Raw genomic sequence first — 23,314 nt, 5'->3', positions numbered from 1 at the left:
ACGGCCACACAGAGGCCAAAAGCACAGAGAGGCAGCAACATAATTCTGAGTCGGACACTGAGAATACAACCTCTATTTTTTTTTTGTCCAAAACATGTAGGTTGGTTTTGCTGAGTGTTTTTTCTTCTTTTCTTTTTTTTTTTTCAACATACTTACTGCATATAAAGTCATGCAAAGAAAAACAGTGCAGACAGTAGATCCTTGTGGATGTACCAAGGCATTCCACATCAGAGTCAATCCCAAGGGAAGAGGGAAAGAGAAAGAAAGAAAGAGATGCAAACCCACAGCTGCAGGAGGAGGTGTGAAGAGGAGAAATCCCAGTGCTCTTTTTGGACCCGCATGAAGACACATGCTCGTAAACCCCCCAGAGCTGGGTGGGGGGTGCTGAGGGGGGTGTGCAGATGTGGGGGATGAAATCCAGGGAAGCACGGTAGTAAGGACCCCAGTTTGGGAGGCAAGCAAGGTAAAATCCAGGTACTGCCACCCTGACAGCTTCCTCCACTCTCTCTGCCCTGATTTGCTGTTTCTTCGTCAGCACTAACACCTGATGCTTCTCCAGTCCACAAAGGAACCTAGGGACTGAAATGTCAGAGAGATCCTTCCCCCGGGGGCTGAGTCCACCTCAGCCCCAGATAACCACAAGTGACAAAGTCCATCTCAGCGATGACAAAAAAAAAAAAACAAGAACAGAAAAAAATACCCCTCAGCCCTCTTCCCACCTCCCTTCCCAACCCAGACCTTCTCACCAATTTGAGAGGTCTAGTTAGTACATAAATATCCATTAACGCAAAATCCATTTACAAAACACACAGAAGTTTGGCTATAAAAAGGCATGCGGTCCAAGTAGAAGTGATACCTAAATGCTGTTTTCTTTTGCCCCCCAAAGGCAATCAGATTCTCTCCCTTGGATGTGATGAAGCTGGAATTCTCCGGGCCTGATGGAAGGGTGGAATGGGCAGTTAGTGTTGGAAGTAAACATCAGCAGGAGGAGAAAGGGAAGAAGTGGGGGCACCCTGAGAGGATCGCGCTCCCCACACTGAGGGAGGAGGGTCGGCTGGAGAGCAGGAGGGCAGGACAGGATGGGAGAAGAGTTAGGAAGGCAGGCAGTTGGAGGCGGGAGGCTCCTGGCATCTGCTCCTCTCTCCCCCTCTCCCCCGGGGGAGGTTGGCTGGGGGACTGGGCGTTCTTCGGCCCTTCCCTAGAGGAGCCCGGAAGAGGCGAGATCAGGGAGAGGATCTGGCGGATGCCACATTCCTCCCAGCTCCGCCCCTCCTCCCAGCCCCTGGATGAATACACAGCTGGGCACTGTGGCTTACAGCCAAGGCAAGACCAGGCCAATGACAGCTGGAGCGGGGGTGGGTGGGTGGGTGGGGTCCTCGGGTCCAGCACCCAGGGCACGTGGGCCTGAGGAAGCCCTGCCCTGGCAGGGGACGGCTGGTGACGGGGAGATGTCGCCATTTGCTCTGAAGTCTTGATGGCTTTTGCGAACAGGCAGGTTTTCTTGACACGGGTATGAAGGTGACGGTGATGGTGGTGGTGGTGGGATGATGTGATTGGGGGAATTCCAGCAAAATCCAAGTGGGAGAACCAGCAGCCACATTCCACGGACGAACGGTGGATCTCTGCGGTACGGTGCCCCCAGCCTGGTCCTTCAGCTGTAAGACATGGTACGTGCGGTGCGTAACGTGGGTGCTTCTGAGGGCACCCACCCTGCCCACCTCCTTGGATGGAGTTCAAGCCGCCTCCTGTGGGTCCCCCCAGCTCTTCCCCCTCACCCCCTGGGACCTCCAGGCCTGATCTCCTCCCTGTGGTCTTCCCAGCCGCCGGGTTCCCCAACGTGTACCATCTCCAGACCGGCACCACCCCGTTCCTTTAGATTATCCTGAATGACAGATGGCAGGAAGGAGGGGCTCTTACTGGGGCAGGACGGAGGGCGCCCCAGATCTGTGGAAGTGGACGATCTGCCATTTGCCATCCCGGCGGTGCCACACGCGGGTCTCTTCCGACTGGGCCGTGCGGGGGATGCCGCCCGCATCCAGGTACTGCGTGATGCGGATGTAGGCGATGCAGGCGGCCTCGTCACCCATCAGGTGAATGTGGGGATTCAGGATGGTGGTGTGCACAGGCTTGCTGTTCCGGGACCACACTGCAGGCGGGGATGGGAGGGGGCAGAGGGGTCGCACCCGGGGGCCTCCTGCCTCGCTTCCTTCACTTCCCCAATTCTCAGCAACCCTCTCAGCAGAGGCACCTCTGCCTGCCTTGCTTCCCGAAGAGTGGGGCTCTGTGACAGGGCTCAGCTTCCTGGGAGTGAAAGCAGAACTTGTAGATGACAAGCTCATATCCCAGCTGAGATACAGTGGACTTCAAGACAAGCTGACTTCTTCAAATGCAGGGGAATGGAAGTTTCGAAGCATAGTATCTCAGACATGCAGGTGAATGGAGAATCAAGTGAGCTTACACCAGAGTCTCAACCCAGATCCCTGTAGAGGCCAGGAGAGTACATAAACAAGGAGGCTGAACTGGGTATAAGACGCTAAATGACAATGGACCCTTTGTCTCTGGGTCGGGGGACAATAGGGAGTGGTGGAGACTGTGGTGAATAGGGCGCCATGTCCCTCCTATGGAGGTGCCCTGCACACAGCTTCCCTGGTGTTCGCTATGTAAGTGGGACCCGTGTTGCCACACCTGGTTTTTCAAGAGAATCTAGAAATCTGGATTTTTATGTCGAATGCCTCATTTTAAATTATTGGCATCAAATTCAAATTTAAAACGTCATACAGACCACATGAAACATGTGTAGTCCAGCTATGGCTTGTGGGTGCCTCATTTGCCACCTCTATTCTCAACATGTAGAATGATGGAAACTTGAAGAATATTAAAATTGTATAATCTTAGAATCTTGGAATTATAAGGATGGTGTTGGTGGTGATGGGGTGAAGTCATGGAACTTTTCAGAGTTAGAAGGCAGTGCATAGCTCTTGTAATCATGATAGAACTGACAAAAGTACCAGAAACCAGCTCTCTCTATGTGAAATATTACTCTTATTATTATCATCTTCATCACTATCATCATCATCATCATCTTGGTTCTAGGAACTCTCAATGTTTTCAGCAAGATAGAAAACAAAAGCACAGAAAGACAATGGCCTAGGGAGGGACTGGACAAGGGTCACCAGGATCTTGGGCTTCAGAGGAAGCCTCATGCCTTTGCTTAGTGTAGCCCAAATGTATCCGAATCCATGGAGAGCTGATTTAAAATACAGACTGCCCAGCCCCACCCTTGGAGTTGCCAGTTCAGGAATCTATAATATTAAAAAGCTCCCTCTCCCCGTCTCCCTCCCCCATCCTCTGATTCTGATGTCCAGACAGGTTTGTGAACCACTGATTTCCTGAAAAATGTAAAAAAAAATTTTTTTCCCAGCACTTCAGAAAGCATCCAATAGTATCCACCCCTAAACATTACAATCACACTATACCCAGGCTTTGGATAAATGACTCAAAATCACTGAGTCTTAGATATGTAGACTAAGAGACTTTTACAGTTCTGGGCTCTTGGACAGAGAGAGTGCAGAGCTTTTGTGTTATAGGCTTGGGGGTGACCTCAAGGTCAGAGGTCACAGGTCACCCCATGGCCCTCCCACAAAATGCAAGGAGGCCTCCATAAGCAGCCTTGACAGCATCTGGGGCTGGAGGCACTCAACACCGTCTAGTTCAATGCATCCATTTAGCAGACCTGGAAACTGAGGTCCAGAGAAGCAATCGGGCTTGTCCAAAGCTAGGTCAGTTTCTGAAAGAAATGCAGTAGAACCTAAAAGAAGTCAGTCTCGAGGTGGGTCTAAATTAGGACAATCTAGAACAATCTCCAAAGGGGCAAACAGAGCTTAGCATTGTTGAGGGCACTGGGCCTTACTGTTGTCTGCCAGGGCTAGGGTCCTGAGGGTCATTTGTAAAGCAATGGCCACCCTAATGTGGTATCTTTTGAACAGACTCTAGGCTTCCATTTTCTACCCTCATGGATAGAATGGGAGAAAGGGCCAGGTCCTCCAGCAGGAAAAAACAGGCAGGAGGGTGGGACTTGCCCCGGGGCAGGCAGTTACTCTGGGTCTTGGTCTTGTGGGTCCTTTGATGTGACCAGGTGTCCAAGCCCAGAGTCCAGGGGGCTGGTGCTGTGATGGGGCTCACTGCCAGGATGCAGATCAATGGCTAGCACAGCCGTCTGTGTTTTTCTTCCCTTTTGCCATCCCTCAGCCTTCAGAGCCGGTTCAGCCTGGTCTCTGCTCTGTGGGGATTGTGGAATTCTCTGGGGAACCAGTGCCCCCCACCCCCCAGGACAGACGAGTATAGAGGTGGCCATGGTGATCATGGGAACCCCAGGGTGATGGGGACGGTGGGGTCCAGCCACCTCTCCTCACATTCTATCTGCATTGCTAGCCTTAGAAAATCAGAGTTTGATTTGTCAAAGGAAAATGCAACTTCCTTCTTCACGGCTTTTTGGGGATGCTCTTAAGCCCTCATACTCTACAAGCTTCCATCAGACTGCATGCAGGCAGGAGAGGAGTGTCCATCTAGGGGACACTAATGCCCGGGTGAGGGGGGAGCACGGGGAAGGAAGGAGGCGATGGAGAGAATCAGGACCGGGTTCTGCCACCAACTTTCTGGGTTCCTTTGGACAAGTCATTCCCTTCTCTGGACCTCTGGACCGTGAAGAGTTGGACTAGATCCAACTTCAGTTGCTTAAGTATCACCTTTATTTTTACCATCTACCTGTACTTACTTTATGAAAATATTTCCTTAAGTTGATGCACTTTATTAATTTATATGAATTTATTTTAAAAGAAAACTTTCTCGTACAATCATTAATGAATAACCAGTCTCACAGAATACAATTTTAATAATAAGTCCAGTTAAAATGAAATCAAGTTATGTAATCCTAGCTCCATGCTCTTGCCTGCAAGGATCTGAGCCTGAGACCACTCTCTTTTTGATAATGAGGTGAGTTAGAAAGCATTAGGTGCTTAAGACAGACTAGCGTTAAACTGACCCTTTCCTCTTGGCGGGGCCGGATGTACTGAAAGAGAATTCAGAAAGGGACAAACTTTCTCACTGTGTGCACCAATGCTGTTTCAATTGGTGTCCACATGTACCGGAAATCACCTAGCATAACCTTGGTGGTACGTGCCTTCCCTCTGGGGGACCCTGGATGTGCCACTTCTCAGGGCCTCCCTCCGGGTCCTGAGCTGCAGGAGTCTAACCTGTGTGTGCTTTGGTTCGTCCCCGTCTGACCCCTGGCCAAGGTGAGACACAGACACAGGCAGAAAGCGCCCTAGGTCAGGCCCAGCCTCAGCCCCCTGACAGCCCCGGGTTGCAAAGCTGCCAGGGTCTCTCCTGCAAAGGAGAGGCCCGGGAAGGACAGACATGCGGACAGAGACCTAGACAAACAGGCAGGGCACAGCAGTGTGAGCTTGGTCCGCTCCTTCTCCAGATTGCCCACCCACGGGGGCACCTGCACAACAACAACCCATGCGCCAGCTTGCGACCAGCTGGGCAGCTGGGGTGGCTGCAGGCATTCAGGTGACTGTAACTTGGGGGTGTGCCCTGGTGGGAAGGCTCCCTTATCTGTAGAAAGGGAAGAAAGGTCTTCCCCAGGCCCTACCAGGGTCATGGGCAGGCGAGGGCCGGGAGGGCTTGTCACGCTTATCCCAAGTCCCCATCCGCAGCCACTGGCGTCGGACGGTCCAGGGTTCGGAGAGGGAGCCAAGATGGTACCAACCCCTGTCCACACAGGACCTTCCTCTTCGCTGCCTCCTGAGCTGCCCCGGGGGCCCTGCCCGTCACCCTGCTGTGCCATCTGGCAGGACACGGAAAAGAGCAGACAACAGGCAGCCCAGAGGGAAGGGATTGCTCACGGTTTTCAAAATAGAATCGATGGAAGTCCAGGCCCTCGACCAGGTTCCCTAGGGCCTCGGGTTCGAAGGCTGTCATCCCGGGGTCACACATCTTCCTGGGGGGAGGAAGTTAGAGGAAAGATGGGCTAGGGTGGCGTCTCGGGTGCCCCCCTCTAAATTCCAGGGGCCTGGACCCCGGGAAGGCAAGCCTGTGAAGTAAAAGTGACTGCACCCACCTCACAGGATCAGTGAGGTTGGCGGATGGGACGGGGCTGGTCCAGTTACAGTGTGGGGCATTGCTGACTGGCTAGTGCCACTGAGAACTGGGAAGCCTGGGTCCAGGTCGTGGCTCTGCCACTTACAGGTTATGAGACCCCCTAGCAAGGGGCTTAACCTCTCTAAGCAAGAGCACCATGAATGTCGTGCATTGTTCGCTGCCCCGAGGCGCCGGCGGGGATAATTCAGCCTGTACACTCCTCTCCAAATTACATCCCCCGCCCAGGGCAGCAGATCCATCCAGAGAGGGCTTTTCCTAAATGGTCTTCCTTGGCCGGGGAGACATTTTCCTTCACTAAAGTGAAGCAACTTCTGTTCACCAAGCAGGTGTGTCCCTGGAGGGAGTGCGTTTTGCTACTTTAAACAAAGTTGCCCTATTGTTGGCAGCAGCCCGCCTGGTGAGCCACACTTTCCTCTTCTGTAAGAGGAGGATAACAGCATTCCAAGAAGTGATGCCTGGGAGGAAGGAGCACAGGGCATGGCAGAGGAGGCCCACTGCTCTGAATTTTCGGCTCAGTGCTCCCACCCAGGTCTGTTTTCTGGGAGACCCTGACAGCCAGACGGAGGAAGGAAAAAACTGTCTCCCCCACCCCTAGGTCTCTGGGATCTTCTGTAACACAACATGGACCCCTGTGATGATGACAATGAAGCCAGGGACAGGAAGCACCCCAGGCCAAGCAAAGATCCTGCCACGGGGAGGGACTGAAGACAGTGGAGGAGGGCATTGGGCCAGCATCGTCTGAGCTGGATGCCGTGGGGAGTGCAGGGCGCTCTGCACTTGCTCTGCCCTGACTGCCCTGCCTCTGTGACTCCAGACAACTCGCTTCTCCACTCAGGACCTCAGATTCTCCAGATGGATTAGCCAGGAGCTGGGGGGTTGTGCTCAGACCATATGGGTTGCTCGGGACCCTTCCAGATCCAGAATCCTCTAAGGCTGGGGGTCTGAGCCCTGACCGTCTGGAAGACTAAGCAGCCCCCGGCCAAGAGGAGCCCTTCTCCAGAGGGTCTCTGGGTGTCCCTGCCTCTGAAGGGACTCAGAGACCCTCTGCTCCAACTCCATTGTACGTGTAGGGAAACTGAGGCTCAGTGAGACGAAGGGGCTTATCCAGGGTGACGCAGGGCCAGACTCGGCACCATATGACCCAGAGGTCATGGCAAGTGGTCAGAACCTAGATTGGGCTGCAGATGCCAGAGGAAGTGACATCACAGAGGTGGGAGGCTTGGGGTCCATAGGAGCCACCTCTCTTTCCCTTTCTCCTGTGTCCTTCCGGAGCCACTCTCGGGCTCTCCCGTGGCTGACTTAATTCTTTCTAGGACTGGATGCAAAACCTGTTCAACAGCGCATTTCCATGCTTTTATGCAACCCGCAGGGGCACACGTGCACACACACCCGTGCACACCCCTTGTGCACGCAGTCACAAACGTGCATGTGTGGGCAAGTGCATCACACTCACATATACAAGCGGCCTCCGTCTCACACCTGCACCTTCCAAGATCCTTGTTCCTCCACAGATAATCAGTAGATGGCTGGGGCTTTGCCACCTGCTGCTGCTGAAACCCTCCCACAGTTAGGATGTGCCTGGTCTGCCAAGCCTTTGAGAGACAAACTTCAGCTCCTGGACACAGTGGTAACCAAGATCAGGCAGCCCAAGGAGCAAAGCCCAGCCCAGTTATTCCCATCTCACCTGAACCCAATAGGCAAAGGTCATTCTGCCCTTAGTTGGCAGCTTTTGTCCACCGAAAAGCATATGTGGGGTCTTCAGGCCCAGGCCTCGGTAGCTTTGGCCAAGATGTTGAGGCCTCAGCCCAGAATCCTGGCTCTCCTGGAGGCCAGCGGAAGGCCTGCTTCCAGGCCAGACCAGCAAGACTGTGGCCACCAGGGGGCGCTCCAGCCCAGCCTTTGCACACAGCTGCCCCTCCAACAGCTGATCAGGTGTGTAGAGGATGTCTCATACCACCTGTTTCATATCATGCTATTTTTGTGCACTCTGCCTTATCCCCAGAGGATGTAAGATTCCTTCTGGAGGTTCTTTTGCTCACCCCTACTCACTGGAGGTACAAACCCTATGGGTTCCTGCCTGCTCCTGCCCATCTGAGGTCATAGGAGGTCCAGGGTGAGGCCCCAGGCCCATGTGGCAGGACCCAGCTCATCTCCTGAGGAGGCCCATGTTGTGGTGGAGACCCACCCGCTCTGTCCTTGGGGAAGCAAAAGAGTTTTGTTGGAGTTCCTCCTGGGGAACAAGATAGGAGCAGGACTGAGATATAGACAAGTGTTGTGAACAGAAAGCTTAATGAAAGCGTAAAGTCTGAAGGCAAACCAGAAATATGAGTTCAGCCTGATCCACAGCACATGCAGAGTGAGTAAAGGAGGGTCAGAGACAAGGACCCCCAAAGGTAGCCATCAGCACCCCCTGATCAACAATCCAGGCGGGACATGCAGAATGGACCCAGCCGACTCACGTGTAGGACTCAAAATCTCCATTGCTTATGGCTTCAATCAGCTGTTCTGTCACTTTTATAATTTCTTGTTTCCGCACTGTAAGGCAGGAGGGAACACAGAGAAATAATAGCAATAGTGATTGGGATGCAGCACCAACCACAGCTTCCTGAGCCCCTAACACGCACCAGACCCTGTCCTGGCACCTGAGGGCCTCAGAGAGATTGCCTCGTTTATCCTCACACTGTCCCTGGGTATCATTACTCCCATTTCATGGAAGAAGAAACTGAGGCCCAGAAAGGTGAAAAAAAAAAGTGTGAAAATTCCCTCAACTACAATGGGCAGAGCCAGTGTCTTAGTTGACAGCCTCTGCCTCCAAACAGCATGCATGACTCTGGCTCTAGGGCTGATTTGAACCCAGGTCTTGATTCCAAAATATGCTTCTCCATTACTTTGTTTTGCCACCTGAATCCAAGCAAGGTCACCTGTGGAGGTTGTCACCAGCAACCACAAACCAGGGGCTCCCCCATGGTCCAAACTGGGGCCACTAAGGAAGGGCTTAGGGCTTACTCATCCCTTAGGTCTGAGTCAGTTTTTGTCCCATTTGGGTGCCTATAGGAATCAGGCACTGAGTCTTCCAGAACTTTCTAGGCAGAATGAATCCCAGTTGCTGACACCTGGCCACCCCTGTCCGCCACTGAAACACCACGAACAGCTGCTGTCTTCCTGGTAGAGGATTAGACATCAGTTTTCTTATCAGGTGTGTGATGTTCTGAGCCCCAGTTTTCCCATCTGTGAAATGGGGACACCATCACCTCTCATACGTTCAGTGCTGAACAAGTTGTGTAAAGAACCCAGGCTTCAGTACCAGACAGGTTTCTTCTAAATCCCAGCCCAGGTCTTTACAAGCTCTGCAACCGTGGGGCACAAGGTTGTTTTCTGGTCCATCGTATGGAGATGACAATGCCCTCGTCCCGGAGTTGTTATGAGCATGGGATGAGATGATGTGCCTGAGGCACTTGGACCAGAGCCTGGCACATAGTAGGTACACACTGTAAGTGCTGCCTCCTGTATCCTCACACACTCATTACTGCATCTGCTCCTCACAGCCTGGGGGGTAGGGGGAGGCAAGGCCAGTTTCCCCGCATCTGACACATGAGGAGACCGAGCCTCAGCAATGAAGGAATTTGAAGCCAAATGTCTGGCTCCCAGCAGGGCATTCCTCCCAGAAGCCTCAGGCGGTTTCCCAGGGCCAGGCCTGCTTCCCTTCCTCCCCCAGGCTCAAGCCTAACCTCCAAGCCGGTCAGTGAGCTGGCCTGCTGGAGCAGCCTCAGGTGAGATGTGTGGACATGTTGCCCATTTCTCAGGCTGGGAGCATGGGAGGGAGACGGCTCCTGGAGGAGGCCTTGTCCCTGCCCTTTTCCTCACCAACTGCAGGTGCCATCCCATCCCCCCTCACACTGGGGAGCTCACCTCAGGCCCAGAGGACAAAGAATCACAGGACACCCAGGCCGCAAGAACTCTTGGGGAACAGGGACTCAGCCTGCTTATCCAACATTGGGGAACCAGAAGCTTGGTAAGGGGTGTGACTTGCCCAAGGACATAGAACATTTTGGGTGCAGAGTTTGGCTCCCAGCCCAGGGTCTTTTCCACAGGACCCAGGAGCTCCAACGCGTTCCGTGATGTGTTGGGCCCACATGCTTGTCTCTTCCGCAGCTCAAATATGAGCTCCGTGGAAGCTCGCTGATCCCTGGAGCCTGGAGCAGGCCTGGCCAGGCATTCATTGTGGAGTGAGTGACTGCTGCCAGTACTCAAGCCGCGAATCTTTGAAGGCTCCCAGCACAATTTCATGTGGTTCTCACCTCCCGGTCAGAGACAAGTTCCAGTCACCATGGAGGCAACAGGTGAAACAGTCTGCTCCAGTGGACCAACCGCCCCGAGCAGACTGTGCAGCTCCAAAGCCCATCTCCCTCTCCCTGCCCCACCTGCCCCTCAGGGCAGGGCCCGGTGCCCAGCGCAGCTCTTGGCACGTGGTAGGAGCTCAGTAGACGTAACATCACTGAAGTTACTATCTCCAATGTCAGTCACCGCAGTGAGCCACTCATTCTTTATCTCCTGGCTCTGCAAAGAATCACCAGGGCTGGGAACGGGTCTGTCTCAGACCATGAGGTCAGCCGGGTGACTCTGGGGCCTTGCCTGGGGCTGAGACGGAGGCAGCTTGAATGAATGAACGAGCAGATGGACCAAATCAGGGTCTGGGGCTGCTGGCCTTGCCCTGTTCCCTGGAATTGCCCAAGTGGCCTGGTGGCCTCTGTCCCTAGGAGCCCAACAGCCCGGCCTCCTGGTCAACTCTGCCCTCCTTCATGGAAGCTGGGGATTGAGGATGGGGAGAAACCCACCTCCACCAGGAGACACCTAGTTCCAGCTGCTCCCACATGAAATCAGGGTGATGATCCAGAGCGAATCCACATGCTTTAAGAACCATCCACAGCTTTAAGAACCCTTCCCACTTGACATTCCACCAGGCCGTGTTTAATGCCCTGTCTCCCGTGGGCCGCTTCTCACCACCATCTCAGAGAGGCTAGTCAGGTGGTCAAGGGTATGGATTCTGGAGCCAGACCCCCTGCGTTTGGATCCTGGCTCTGCTACTTAGTAACTGTGTGCCCTTGGGCAAGATACTTCCTCCTACCTCAGTTTCCCATATGTATAATGGAGCTACTAATAGTACTTACCTCATAGGGTGGTTCTGAGGATTGAGTTAAGAATATATCAATAAAAATAACTAACACACATATGGTCCTCACTCAGAACCAGCTACTGTTCCAAGCCCTTTATATCAACTCACTTATGTAAATAATGATGCATTATGTAAAGCACTGAGAGAAGTGCCTGGCACTCCATAAGCAAGCGCTGTGATTATCAGCACTGAAAAGCTCTGAATTGGAAGTTCTCCCTGTGGACAGTCTCTAGCCTCTAGCCCGGGCAGGGACACTTCCCAGCAGCCTGATATATGATGGTTCCGTTTTGGTTGGAACTTTGGGGCTTGCAGCCTGCCAGGTAGGCCACCGCACTGCTGGACAGCTTTTGCCATTTGCATCCACCTCCTTCTTTCAAGTTGCAATCTCCCCCTAAAAGCCCCTAGTTATAGTTCTGGTCTGCCTTCTGGGATCCTTCAGTGTGTACCTGCTTCTCCAGACTCTGTGCCTTCCCCCACCAGTCTTTTCTTCTCAGGGCTGAAGGCCTCCCACATGTGGTTTGCAGGATCTGGCTCAAGTTGGCCATCTATTTTCGAGGGTACTTAAGCTGTTTAGTTGCCTCTCTGAGTGTGAGCACACTATCCCTGATGTGGCTTGAATATTGCAGAATATCAGGTCTAGGGTAGCACTCTATCCCCTCTCCAATTCTGGACACTACACCTCTATTAATGCAGCCTGAGACAGTGCCTCCAGCCACTCAGGACACCAAGTTTGCCAACAATTGAAGCCTAGCAGGCAGGACTCTCCCTAGCTTCATTCTCTGGGACCAAAGATCTGGGGGTCTGGTGCTCCTTAAATCTGGAGAAATTCACTCTGGTTCTGAGCCCCTCCCATGCCCTTGGCAGACCTATTGCTATACGAAAGATTCATCCAGCAGCTGCTCAGTGGCACCCTCTGGCATTTCTCATCTGCCAGGTGTTCACCCAGACAACCAGGAGGGCTCCGCTCTAGATGGGAAAGCTGAAGCTCCAGAGAGGTTAAGGCACTCTCTCAAGGTCACACAGTATGAGGAGGCTGAGATGAGATCAGCATTCCTGACTGTTATTTCCCAGAACGTCTCTGCCCATATTCTAAGGCAGCTCTTTGGGTTGGAGAGGAAATTGAATTTTCAAGGAGCTGACCAGGAGGAGATAGGGCGGTGGGGAGGAAGTCTGGCAGAACCCCATGCAGCTCAGAGGGTGAGAGGCCTGTGTATTAAGCCTGAGGGGATCTGAAATATTAATGTCCCTTTCTTTGCTGAGGGGAAAATGTTCCCTGGAGGATGACATTTCTAATTAACTTTAATGTTAGGTCAGAATCCACCCCACCAGCTGCTATTCTCACTTAGTAAGAAGACTTAACAAATTAACACCAGAAAATGGTTCTCTGGAAACTTTCTCTGAGGCCTGGAGAAGCTGGGGGAGGCACAGAGTTCTCCTCTCCTGCCAAACAGGGGGAGAAGCTCCTGGCTGGGCCAGCATCTCTTCCATCAGACATGGCCTTTTACATGTGTGGAAACTGAGGCAGGGAACGGGGTCCCAGTTTTACCATTAATAACATTGACATGCCCTTTCTCTTCTCTAGGCCTCAGCCTCCCCTCTTTATTTTATTTTTAAATTAAATTTTTTTTTTTTGGCCATGCTGCACAGCATGTGGGATCTTAGTTCCCCGACCAGGGATCAAACCCATGCCCCCTGCAGTGGAAGCGCAGAGTCTTAACTACTGGACCGTCATGGAAGTCCCATCCTCCCCTCTTTAAAAGGGGCATAAGTGAACTAAAATTCAAGACTTCGCAAATGTTCCCATCCTGATATCTCTAAAGCAGAGGATAATGATTGTAAATGTCAGGGCTCGCGGATGTAACCCAGAGCCGTTACCCCAGGTGGAAAATGTCTTTAACGGGTCACATTTTACATTAATAGAGCACACAAATTTTACATTCTATTCCAAACATTTCTCTGTCTGTTGAACATATAAATATTTGTCTTAAAATCATCTTTGAGTAAAACTGACGCTCCAAGGAAACGTCATATGGCTTCCTGTCATTCAACCATAAGCTCCAGTTTGAAAGAAGAGAAATTAAGATTTATTAAACAGTGGCCATATGCCAGACACTGTGTAGGCACTTTAGACACAGCCTCTCATTTCATCCACACAACAATCCTCTGAGCTTGATACTATTATCATCTCTTTACTGTTAAGGAAACTGAGGCTCAGAGAGGTTCAGTAAGTTGTCTAAGGTCACCCAGCAGATGGACTCCAATGAAGAATCACAGAGCCAGTTTGCCTCCACAGACCCTGTCTGCACTGAGACCAGGATTATGAGGCCACAACAAGTCTCCTCAAAAATCCCAGCACCTTACAATGAGCCTCAAATATGGTGAATGTCTCAGAAACAACCTATCTCGGCCCACCACAAACCTATGGAATCAGATTCCACTGGAGCAGGGCCAGTAATATGGCTAAAAATCATATTTGAGGGACTTAGAATGCTGACCTGATCCCAAGGGAATTCTTCGAGCTAATGCATTTTGAAGGTTGTCCCTGGTGCTTTCATAGACGCTTGATTTGCTCTAGCACCAGGCTATGGTGATGGAGTGACCGTCTCCTGCCCCTGCTTTGCCCCAGCTGGGAATGACCGGAGAGGGACACACATAAGGTGGGGCTGGTCTTCCAAACATCGTGGCAGAGTCAGGAGGCAGTCAACGGCGTTTAGTGTGTCAAAACTGCCTTAAATAAGCCTGAACGGCAATTGTACAAAAATATTTATTACATAATAAAATGCTCTTTTCCCCATCATTGTATGTCCTTTTAGAAGCAAATCATCTAAACTCCTGAAAATATCTCAACCGGCACAGCTGTGATCTCTCCAGGTCGATGCTGTTTTTCTAGATTTCAGAGACTCCCCAGGCATCTCTGACACACACCTGAGTGTGAGAACCCCCTCCCTCGCCGGTCTCCCTGTCCTGGGGGAAGAAGAAGGGCTGGGTACAGGCAGAACAGCAGGATGTCACTGACTCGTCCAAGGATCTGGTGTCTCCTGGGCGGAAGCCAGTGCTCCCTCCTCCCTCCGCCAAGCTCCAAGCACCTTTCCACATGCCAAGGCCTCCTCAGCTGAGCCAGGCCCTGGAGCCACACTGCCTGGGTTCATATCCTAACTGTCCCCTTTACGAGCTCTGGGACCTTGGGCCAATTTTCTCAACCCCTGAGTTTCTGGGCTGTCGAATGGGGTTAATCACAGTACCTACTTCTTAGCTTGTGGTAAAGCTCAGGTGAATATCAGGCACTTGAACCAGGTCTAGCACACAGCAAGTACCCCATAAAAGGCGGCCAGTATTCCTATACCATCCTATTATTTCCTCTCTTACTATCAGATCACCGTTATCTGGCGTCTTTCTCCCCCTTTCATCTGAGGGCTTGTGAAGACTGTTAGCCACTGGCTACAGTAGCCCCTGCATTTTGGGTCAGTCTTAGGCAGTGTTTCCCATATTCCAGTTTGTTGAATTTCCTATTGATACATTTTTGCTTTCCCTTCCTTTACTATATAATTACTTCAAGTTTTTAAAATCAACTTGTGTTTTTTTTTTAAATCCAAAAACACTTCAAAAGGAAAATGTATACTACTATGATACATTTATGACTTGACGATGTTAAATTAATTTTTTTCTAATACATGTTAAAGTCAACACATAACTGCTACCATGAGAAAAGTCCATCCAGGCACCTCACATAGGGAAATGGCACCCCACTGTGTACCCAGTCTATAAGGAGCCAAAGCGAGGCTCTTTGTAGAGAAACAGGACACAAAGCTGGCCTTGGGGTCCCTTCAGGCCGGAGACTGTCAGCGAAGGGGGCCTGCCAGGAGGCCCGGGGGCCCAGATGCTGAAGGCAAGACCCCTCCTACCTTTGGTGTCTTCATCCTCTATGGTGGTGTTGGTGCTCTCTGAAGATTCCTGCCAAAGAGAACACAGGAGGTGGTGAGGCCCACTTGTCAAGCGGGAAGAGGTGTGGTCTGCCTGATGCTGCGGCCCCGTTGCCGTAAGCCTCATTGGCTCTGCCATCCAGATGCTGCACTGAAAACCCTGTCAGACTTCCAAGCCTAAGGAGGGGACGGGCCCAACTAAGCAGGTGGCTGGTGGCTGGTGGTGGGGACGGGGGTGTAAATGAAGGGGTGGATGCATGGAGAGCCCTGGCCTTCCTGGAAGGGGGTCCTGAGCCCCGTCTGCTTGAGGGAGCAGAGAGGGGGTGTGGAGGGCAGAGAGGCACATGGTGGCCACAGGATGGGGAAGGAGTACACACACTGGCAGGAGAGGAAGAGAGAGACGGGAGGAGGCCCAATGTGACAGAGGCTGGGCTTTTCAGGGGGAGAAAAACCACACAACTGAGGGAGACAGCAGTGGAATCAGAAGAAGAGGGACGTGGGCCACCACGCCACCGCAGGAACCCCTAGACGGTGGCAGGGGCTGGTGGCTCCTCTGCCACCGGCAGGCCCTGGGTAGCCTCACAGAAGCTCAAGAAGGGCCTCTACGGCGCCCGCTACTTCGGCCAAACCAAGCCCCCCAGTGGCCACAACTGGCACAAACCAAGTCCTGAGCTGAGTTCCAGAGCAGAGGGCAAGGCGAAGCGAGAAGCCATGGGCTGGATGTGGGATGGGGTTCAAAGCAACCTTCGCATCCGAGGGAGTTCTCAGGTCTACCGTCAGGCTGCTGGCCTGGGTCATGGAGTTGGAGGTGTCGACAGAAACACGCCAACGACACGCACACACAACACACATATTGTCACACGAGGCACACGTACCAAGCACACCCTGAGCACCCTCTCCCCGCCCGGGTTCCCAGTGTAGCCCGCAGGAGCGAGGCAGGAGCGAGGGTTCGAGGCCCAGGATTTACCGGCGTTTGGGAGACGGCAGACACTCACCATTAACTGAACGCTGGAACTGGACTTTCTTTTCTGGAAAAACAAGGAGAAGAGATGGGACAGGAAAAGACACAGCGTGAAAACGGCAGGGAGCAGGAACGGACAACAGGGGAGGGGTGGAAGGAGGATGGGCCTCGGGGTCATCCTCTGTGGTCCCTTGCCGGCAATGGCATCCGGACAAGGAGTCAGGGCCACCAGCAGCAGCTGACCCGGCAGGGCCAGGTCTCTCTCAGCCTAGAGTTCTGGGACCTCGTGCACAGCTGCCTGGGTCTCAACAATCCAACCACCAAGCTGCGGGCTAAGCCTCTCTTGGATCAGGGCTCCCCCTATGCTAAGTTCAGATGGAGGAAGCAAATCCTGGGCCTCAGATACCAGGTGCCTAAGGCCTCCAGAATCCAAGGCTCTTGAAGGACAAAAAGGTGCTCGGGTCTGGAGATGAGGCCCAATGTCTCCTCCTAGACTCCTCCTGTGTCTCTGCTGAAAAGACCCCACTCCTAGTTCGGTTGAGTGTCATAGCCACTCAGGAAACTTGTCCAAAATATACATAACCAGGCCCCCTCTAAGGAGTTTGATAACTAGGTCTGGGCTGGGGCCTGGGCATCTTTATTTTAAACAATATCCCCAGGTGATTCCAAAGCAGAGACAGGTGTGGGAACCACTCCTCTAAGTGGCCTCAGAAGTCCTGCTTGTGCCCACAGCTTCCCAGTGACTGGCCTATTCGGCTCCTTTATGCTGATAGAGAAACTGAGGCAAAGGTAGACACACAGCTGAGCCCAGAATTCGAGTCTTTGGGCCCTGCCATTCAGCCTATTCTAGCCTTGGGGGGATTTGTCATTTCCCCTGTATAATCAACTGTGGAACCAAGGGAAGGAGAGAGGAGCATGTAGACTATCTTCTCCTTCTTTCAGCTCTAAGCCTGGAGTCTTAAAGACTCACACAAATAGAAGGTTACAGGCCAAGACTGACACTTGCATTGAGCAGACAAGAACCTGGGGTCCAGAGACGGGCAGTGATCCACCCAAGGTCGCTCAGCTAGCTACTAGCAAAGAAGAGGCTGGAACCCCCAGTGCAGGCCCTCTCCTCTGTCCAGGTCTCCAGGTACCCACAGCCTGATGGCTCTTCAAAGGCTTATCCTGGAAGCACTTACATCTGGGAGGCCAGGAGGCTCTCCCTTTGCTGCTCTGGGGAGCAGAGGGGAGACTTGAGATGACCTCCGGGTAGGCCTTTGCCAGTGGGAGGCACTGGATATTCTCCAAGGGTCCTCAGGTCTAAGTCTGGGCTTTCTGACTCCAAGATCCAGGAGCCTCTGAGTGCCAGGAGCCTTAGATCCTGTCCTCTCCATCCAGGACCTCTGCATGGAGGTGGCTCACTGGGCATTTCCAGTGTAAGTGCTCACAGCCCCTGCCTCTGCCTCAGCTGGCCCGGGCAGTGTGACCCCTGCAAGGCAGCAGCCGGCAGCCAGCCCCTCCTTCCCTGCCCTGTCCTCCTAGTGTTGGCCTCACTCCTGGCCGGAGCCGGGCCAGGCACAGTGTGTGTTGGAGGGGACAGGCCCACACAGCTCGGCTGTCAGCGGAAACCTGAGGAGCAGCATGAGGGCCAGGAGGTTCCAGGCGGGACACGAGGAGGCAACACATAGCAGAGACTGCATCAAATTCGGACGCACAGTGACAGGATGGGACATGGGGGAGAGGGGTCATGACGCACGGATGGGACACCAACAGGGGGCAGTGAGTGGGGTTGAGGGGTGGGAGCGGTCAGCCCCTCTTCATGAGAGTAGAGGCCTAGGAGTGGCTGGGACCGGGGGCATCGCTTCTTGGTAATAGAAAGACTCGATTTTCCTGAATCACAAAATGATGATGATACTAATAATAACCCTACACCGACCAGCATGTTAGTTTCAGTTAAAAAGTGAACTGTCACCAAAAGTAGAGTCACATCTCTTAGAACCACGTGAAGGACATGGTTCTAAGGTTGGCAGGGATGGTAGAAACAGAGGATGGTCGAAGTTAACCTTGAAAAGCCCTTAAAAGCCCATAAAGTACGGTATTGTGTCATATCTTGAACTCCAACCCGCCAGTTTTTCCTCCAGCGTTGGAACCGATCACTGCTTCTTCAATTAAGCCCCAGGTGGAATCAGTGGTTTGTCTCTAGGGACCAAGTTGTAGTTCCTGCTTTGGCCGAGCACATGTTGGCTATAGGAGCATCACGATGTGACTCCACCAGGCCCACCCCGGTGGGAGCCTCTCACCAGCCTCCCTGAAAACAGCTCTTATCTTGCACAGATGATGGAACTGATGGCCCAGGTTCCCAAGGGAGGGAACAGTGGGGGCCCAGGCTCAAACCCCTGGCTTCTTGACTTGAGGTCCAGTTTCAGTCATAGTAAAAACATGAATGGACCTCCCTCTTCTTGCAGGCCGGGCTCCCCAAATCCTGGGCAAATCCCCCTGGGTTACTCCCGTCTTCCAGCTGGATGTCCCCGCTCCTCCAACCCAAGGAAGGGGAGGAGGTTGAGCTGCAGAGAAAGGGTCGGGCCAGGAATAGCCTTTGAGTGTCTCTTCCTCCACACCCAGGCCACCCTGAGAAGTCACTCAGGGTCTGTCCTGCCCTACAGGAAGCAGCAGCACTTTCTTCACTGTGCCCACTGGAAGGCCCTGCAGTGACCAGCCAGAGCCCTGCCACGCTACGAGATGCCCTTGCCCTCAGACAGCCTCTGCCTCCTGGCCTTGCCCAGAGAGGAGCCGGACAAGAGCTTCGTCCCACGACCCAGCCTGAGGGAGGCCCTGACCAGGGCTTTGCCAGGGCTACACCCGAGCGCCAAGCAGACGGCGGCAGACCTCCCGCAGCCCTTCTTCCTCCACCTACCTGGGCCCCAGCCCACTAGCACCTGTGGCCTCTGCCCCATATCCCCCAAATATGATTTTCCCCAGGGGACCCAGTACCCCCAGTGTCTACACACTAGGGCCAGATTGAGCCCCAGCTGCTCCAAGCCTGCCCCCCTCCCCTGCAAGTTGCACATCCCTCCATCACCCTTTCAAATGGGGAGGGGGGTGACTCATGGGTAACCCAAAACAGCAGGTAAGCCAAAACTCAATTCTGGATTCCATTACAGCATTTGGGATGCATGTGTGTTAACTGTATAAATTGGGCTGGCTTTAGATCTGTGTTTTCCAAGTATTTTCTTGAGCAAACTTCAAGAGAAATCTTACCCGAATGTCCAACACGTAAAGCAGAAAAGATAATACTACTGACTAGCATCTCATGAGCATGTATCGCACGCCAGCACTGTGCTAAGTCCTCAATACACAGTATCTTAGTTCATCCTCACAAACAGCCCTGCTCACCCATTGCTTGAATGAGGAAACACAGGCTCAGGAGATTCAGATAATGGGCTATAAGCTCACCCAGGCTCTCTCAGCCACTGCGATGGCTGGTCCACGGAGTTGTTCTGGCTGAAGCGGGTGTGAGAAGCCCCAAATCCTCTCTGCTTGGCCTCCCCCTTCCAATCCCTCCCCATCTGCTGCCAGAGGTACCTCCCCAGAACCTTTGGGCTCCAAGGAATTCCATTTGAAAACCACTGGCTTTGACTGATAACCAAATAATTACATATACCTCAAGCACCCAAGATGAGAAGGGAAAATGATTTTTTCTTGTTTGTTTTTAAAGTTGAAATGTTGGAAATCATGGAGTTCACAGCCCTCCCCCCTCCCACTGTACCTATGGGGAAACTCAAGCCCCCAGAGGGCCAAGAGCAGAGAGGAGGGCCATATCCTGGCCTCAGGCAGACAGCCCAGATCCCCTCCCATGCCACCCCCGGCAGACCAAAGCCAGGGGCCTGAGACCCTAAATGCCACTACAAGCCAAGCCATGAAGACACCAGCCCACCTGGGTGGCTGTGTTTGGAAAGCATCCCACACCTTCCAGTGTCCTGGGCACAGCCCAGCCCTGGGGCCCTGGCCAGGCAGGGCTCTGAGCCCAGAAAAAGGCAGGGTCTCGAGAGAGGAGAATCCACAAGGCGAGCCAGTGGCAGGGGAGGAGGGAACTGCAGAGAGTAGGGGACCAGGCAGAAAGTAGGGGACAAGGCCCCAGAGAGCAGAGGGAGAAGAGAGAGGAGGGAGGGAGGGGTCAGTGGGGTGTGGAGGAAAGCAGCTCGGGCATCAGGGGTGGGGACAGGGCAGGCCTGGGTCGGGGAGAGGAGGGGATTCTTAGCACTGAACCGGCAGGCCTTGATGGGGATGGGTACCTCTGGGTGTCAAAGCCAAGAGGATTGGCTGTCCATGCCCTGCAGGCTTTGTAGGCTGGACTGGGGCATGCACTGGGTCAGGGGCCCATTCCAGCCAGCCTACACTCGGGAAGGAGGAGGTCACCCCTCATGACATCTCTGTCCCTTCTTTGAACCCACTCACTCACCAGTCCTCCAGAACCGCAGAAATCTCATTTGACCGGCCCTCATGCCCACCCCAACCCCAGGCCACCTGCCTCTCCCACCCTCTTTCAACCCTACCCTCCCCCGCCTGCCCCCCACCAATCCCGGTGGGAGGATGGGCACCGTAGCCCAGGTCTGGGTCTGGGGATGCCAGGCTGCACGGGGTGAGCACGTCTGCCCAGAACACCATCAGCAAGGCCTGGCTCTTGTCCCAGCCCTGCAAGCCGGGCCCTGTGGGCGGAAACGCTGTCAGAGGCAGACCCTGTCGGGCTGGCCGGGACTTACCTTCACACCATCATTCTTCTTGTTTCCTCCACTCTTCCCGCCTGCAGAGGAGAAAAAGTAGAGGGTGACCAACACCAGGCAGGGCACCAGGGCCCACAGGGCGAGGAAGAGCAACATCCACGGTCAGCGGAGGGCACAGAGCCGGAGCAGCGACGTGGGGAGACCTCCTCCCCTTGCTCCTCTTCCTCCCTGGGCGGCCCTGGGTCTGCCGGTGGCCCGCTGGGTGGGAGTGGGCCTGGGTTCTCAGGACTCTCAAGTGTGACCCTCTGGCTCCATGGGTTGAGGGAGGTGCCCAATGTGTCCCAGGACCGTGGGATTGCTGTTTCAGTCTGGGGATTCCCTCCAGATCCTAGTCACCACCCGTGCTAGTGGTGGCCAACCCGGAGGCCCGGCTGCCCAGCCTGGGGCTGGATGCTCCCTCCCCGCCCCAGTCTGCTCTAATTTTAGCCCCATGCTGCTGCGGAGGTCATGTGTCAGCCCTGCCTACTCACTCTGGACAGCTGCAAAGCTGCATTTTGCTGGTGATAAGAAGCAGATGCCCCCGCTCTGGGGCCCACCCCTGCCAGAGCACCCATCCCCTGCAGAGGCCTCCCTACCCTCAAACTCCAGAGCCCCACACTGGGGCTGGCTGTGTCCTTGGTGGCTGGGAAAAGCAGAGCAACAGCTCTCAGGGAGGCCCCACCTGTCATTTCCCATTCTCTTCCTTCTCACCTCCTGGTCAGAGCCCTTGGAGGGGGCATCAGTCAGGAAATGGGATCAATGCCCAGCCCTGTGCAGCCTGACATCTGGCTGCTTCAAACCTCAAGCAAATGGCCTTAAGTTAAACCAGACAGTATCTCTAAAGTGCTTAGCACAGCACTTGACATGTATGCAGTAGATGCTCAGTAAATGGTAGCCACTGTAAGTCCTTTTCCTGGTGGCCTGGAGAGAGCGAGCTGGGGAGGAGGGGTGGTACTGGACATTGATGCCCCAGAGGCTTGGAGGGTTGGGGCTTATGGCTGGTCCAGCTCCCCAGTCATCCTCACATTTCCACCTATGACCCCTCTCAGGCTCTCATGCAACTTTTCCCTCTTGCAAAATTTCCCTCTTGCAAAGCAAGGCAGTGGTGGGGCCGGGGGAGTACCTCTGGATCCCAAAGCCGAGAGGAATGGCCAGCCATCATCATGGGCTTTGTGAGCTAGACCAGGATGCACAGCAGCAGGGAGAGGACTTGCCCCTCAAGCCTTCAAGGAGGCCCCTCTCAGCTCCAGCCCACTATTACAGGACTGTGGGTGCCGTGAAGCCACATATTCTGATTTTCAAGAGAAGTCAGAAATCTGGGATTTTCTATGAAATCTCCTGGTTTTTAAGTGCTGGAAACTCTTGCCAGAAAAAAAAAATTTTAAACACCACTGGTGCCCCCAAGCACATCGAGAGAGAGAGGGACTAACCCATGGGCTCCGTTTTGTGAGCTCTGGACTAGGGTGCCCTAGGGGCACTTCAGTTGTTAAAAAAAGACTCTGACTGCCTGGGTGGCTCATCTTTCAGTTTAAGGAGCTGCAGGATCCTTGTCTGGGGAGAGAGTGGGAAGGCAGTCCGGTGTGGTAGGGAAAGCCCGAATCTGAAGTTGCAGGGTCTTCCCAGCCCTGGGTCTCATTCTCCCAGTTGGTTAAATGTGCAGGTGGACCCTCTCAGCAAAGCCAGGGCTGTAGCTTCCCAGAGCCGACCCCTTGCGGTGGAGCCAGCCACGTGCCGCAGCAGCTCTAGCTGTCCCAACCAGAGGGCCCCTCGGGTGAGCCTTGTTGTATCTGCTTACCTGCCCCATCCACCGCCCCGGGCTCCCCAGAGAGAAGCCTCTGGCGGACGCTGGCCACGGCACTCTCTAACATGCCAAGGGGAGCTTTTTGCTAAGCCCTGATGCTAATCTCCTCCCCTTCTCTCTTCGGGGCCACATGCCACAGGTCACTGGGCATTTCCCGCCTGAACCAGCCCAGGCCAAGGCCAAAGCTTCCTACCCTGGACTCCTTGGTGACCCAGCCTGGTAAGGCACTTGCTCTGGGTCTGGTCACAACTGCACTGAAAGCCTCCCTCTAACAGTGTGACCTGGGGCAAGTCAGAGTTTACCTCCCTGATCCTCTGTTTTCTCACTCAGAAAACAGGGATGGCAATCACCTTGTCACAAAGACCACGTGAGTGAAAGCACGGGCACTGCTTCATAACTGTGGGGAACAGGAATACTGCTACTCCCTGGGCCTGAGTCAGTCCCTCCTGGACCTGTACCCTGACATCTGTGAGGCCCTCCCCTCTGGCCGGCCCAGCCTGAGAACCCCAGCACTGCTGTGAGGTGGGGGAGCCAGACTTAACCTCTAACCCTTCC

General features: G+C 53.7%; 1 protein-coding gene across 1 annotated transcript in view; it reads right to left on the bottom strand.

The window, feature by feature from the left end:
- Positions 1 to 1,913: 1,913 nt before the first annotated feature.
- CAMK2A (calcium/calmodulin dependent protein kinase II alpha) overlaps positions 1,914 to 23,314 on the bottom strand; it is a gene marked incomplete at both ends in the record, with an annotated part of 61,747 nt that continues 40,346 nt past the window's right edge. The window contains 5 exons of the mRNA XM_079702317.1: positions 1,914 to 2,146; positions 5,907 to 6,001; positions 8,622 to 8,697; positions 15,238 to 15,286; positions 20,959 to 20,999. Coding sequence (XP_079558443.1) covers positions 1,914 to 2,146; positions 5,907 to 6,001; positions 8,622 to 8,697; positions 15,238 to 15,286; positions 20,959 to 20,999 — 494 coding nt within the window. The remainder of the gene's footprint in view (positions 2,147 to 5,906; positions 6,002 to 8,621; positions 8,698 to 15,237; positions 15,287 to 20,958; positions 21,000 to 23,314) is intronic.

This window comes from Hyperoodon ampullatus (assembly GCF_949752795.1).
Source record: "Hyperoodon ampullatus genome assembly, chromosome: 4".
NCBI classification, from domain to species: Eukaryota; Metazoa; Chordata; class Mammalia; order Artiodactyla; family Ziphiidae; genus Hyperoodon; species Hyperoodon ampullatus.
Note: the sequence above shows the minus strand (reverse complement) of the source record. Positions and strands in the feature narration are given on the sequence as shown.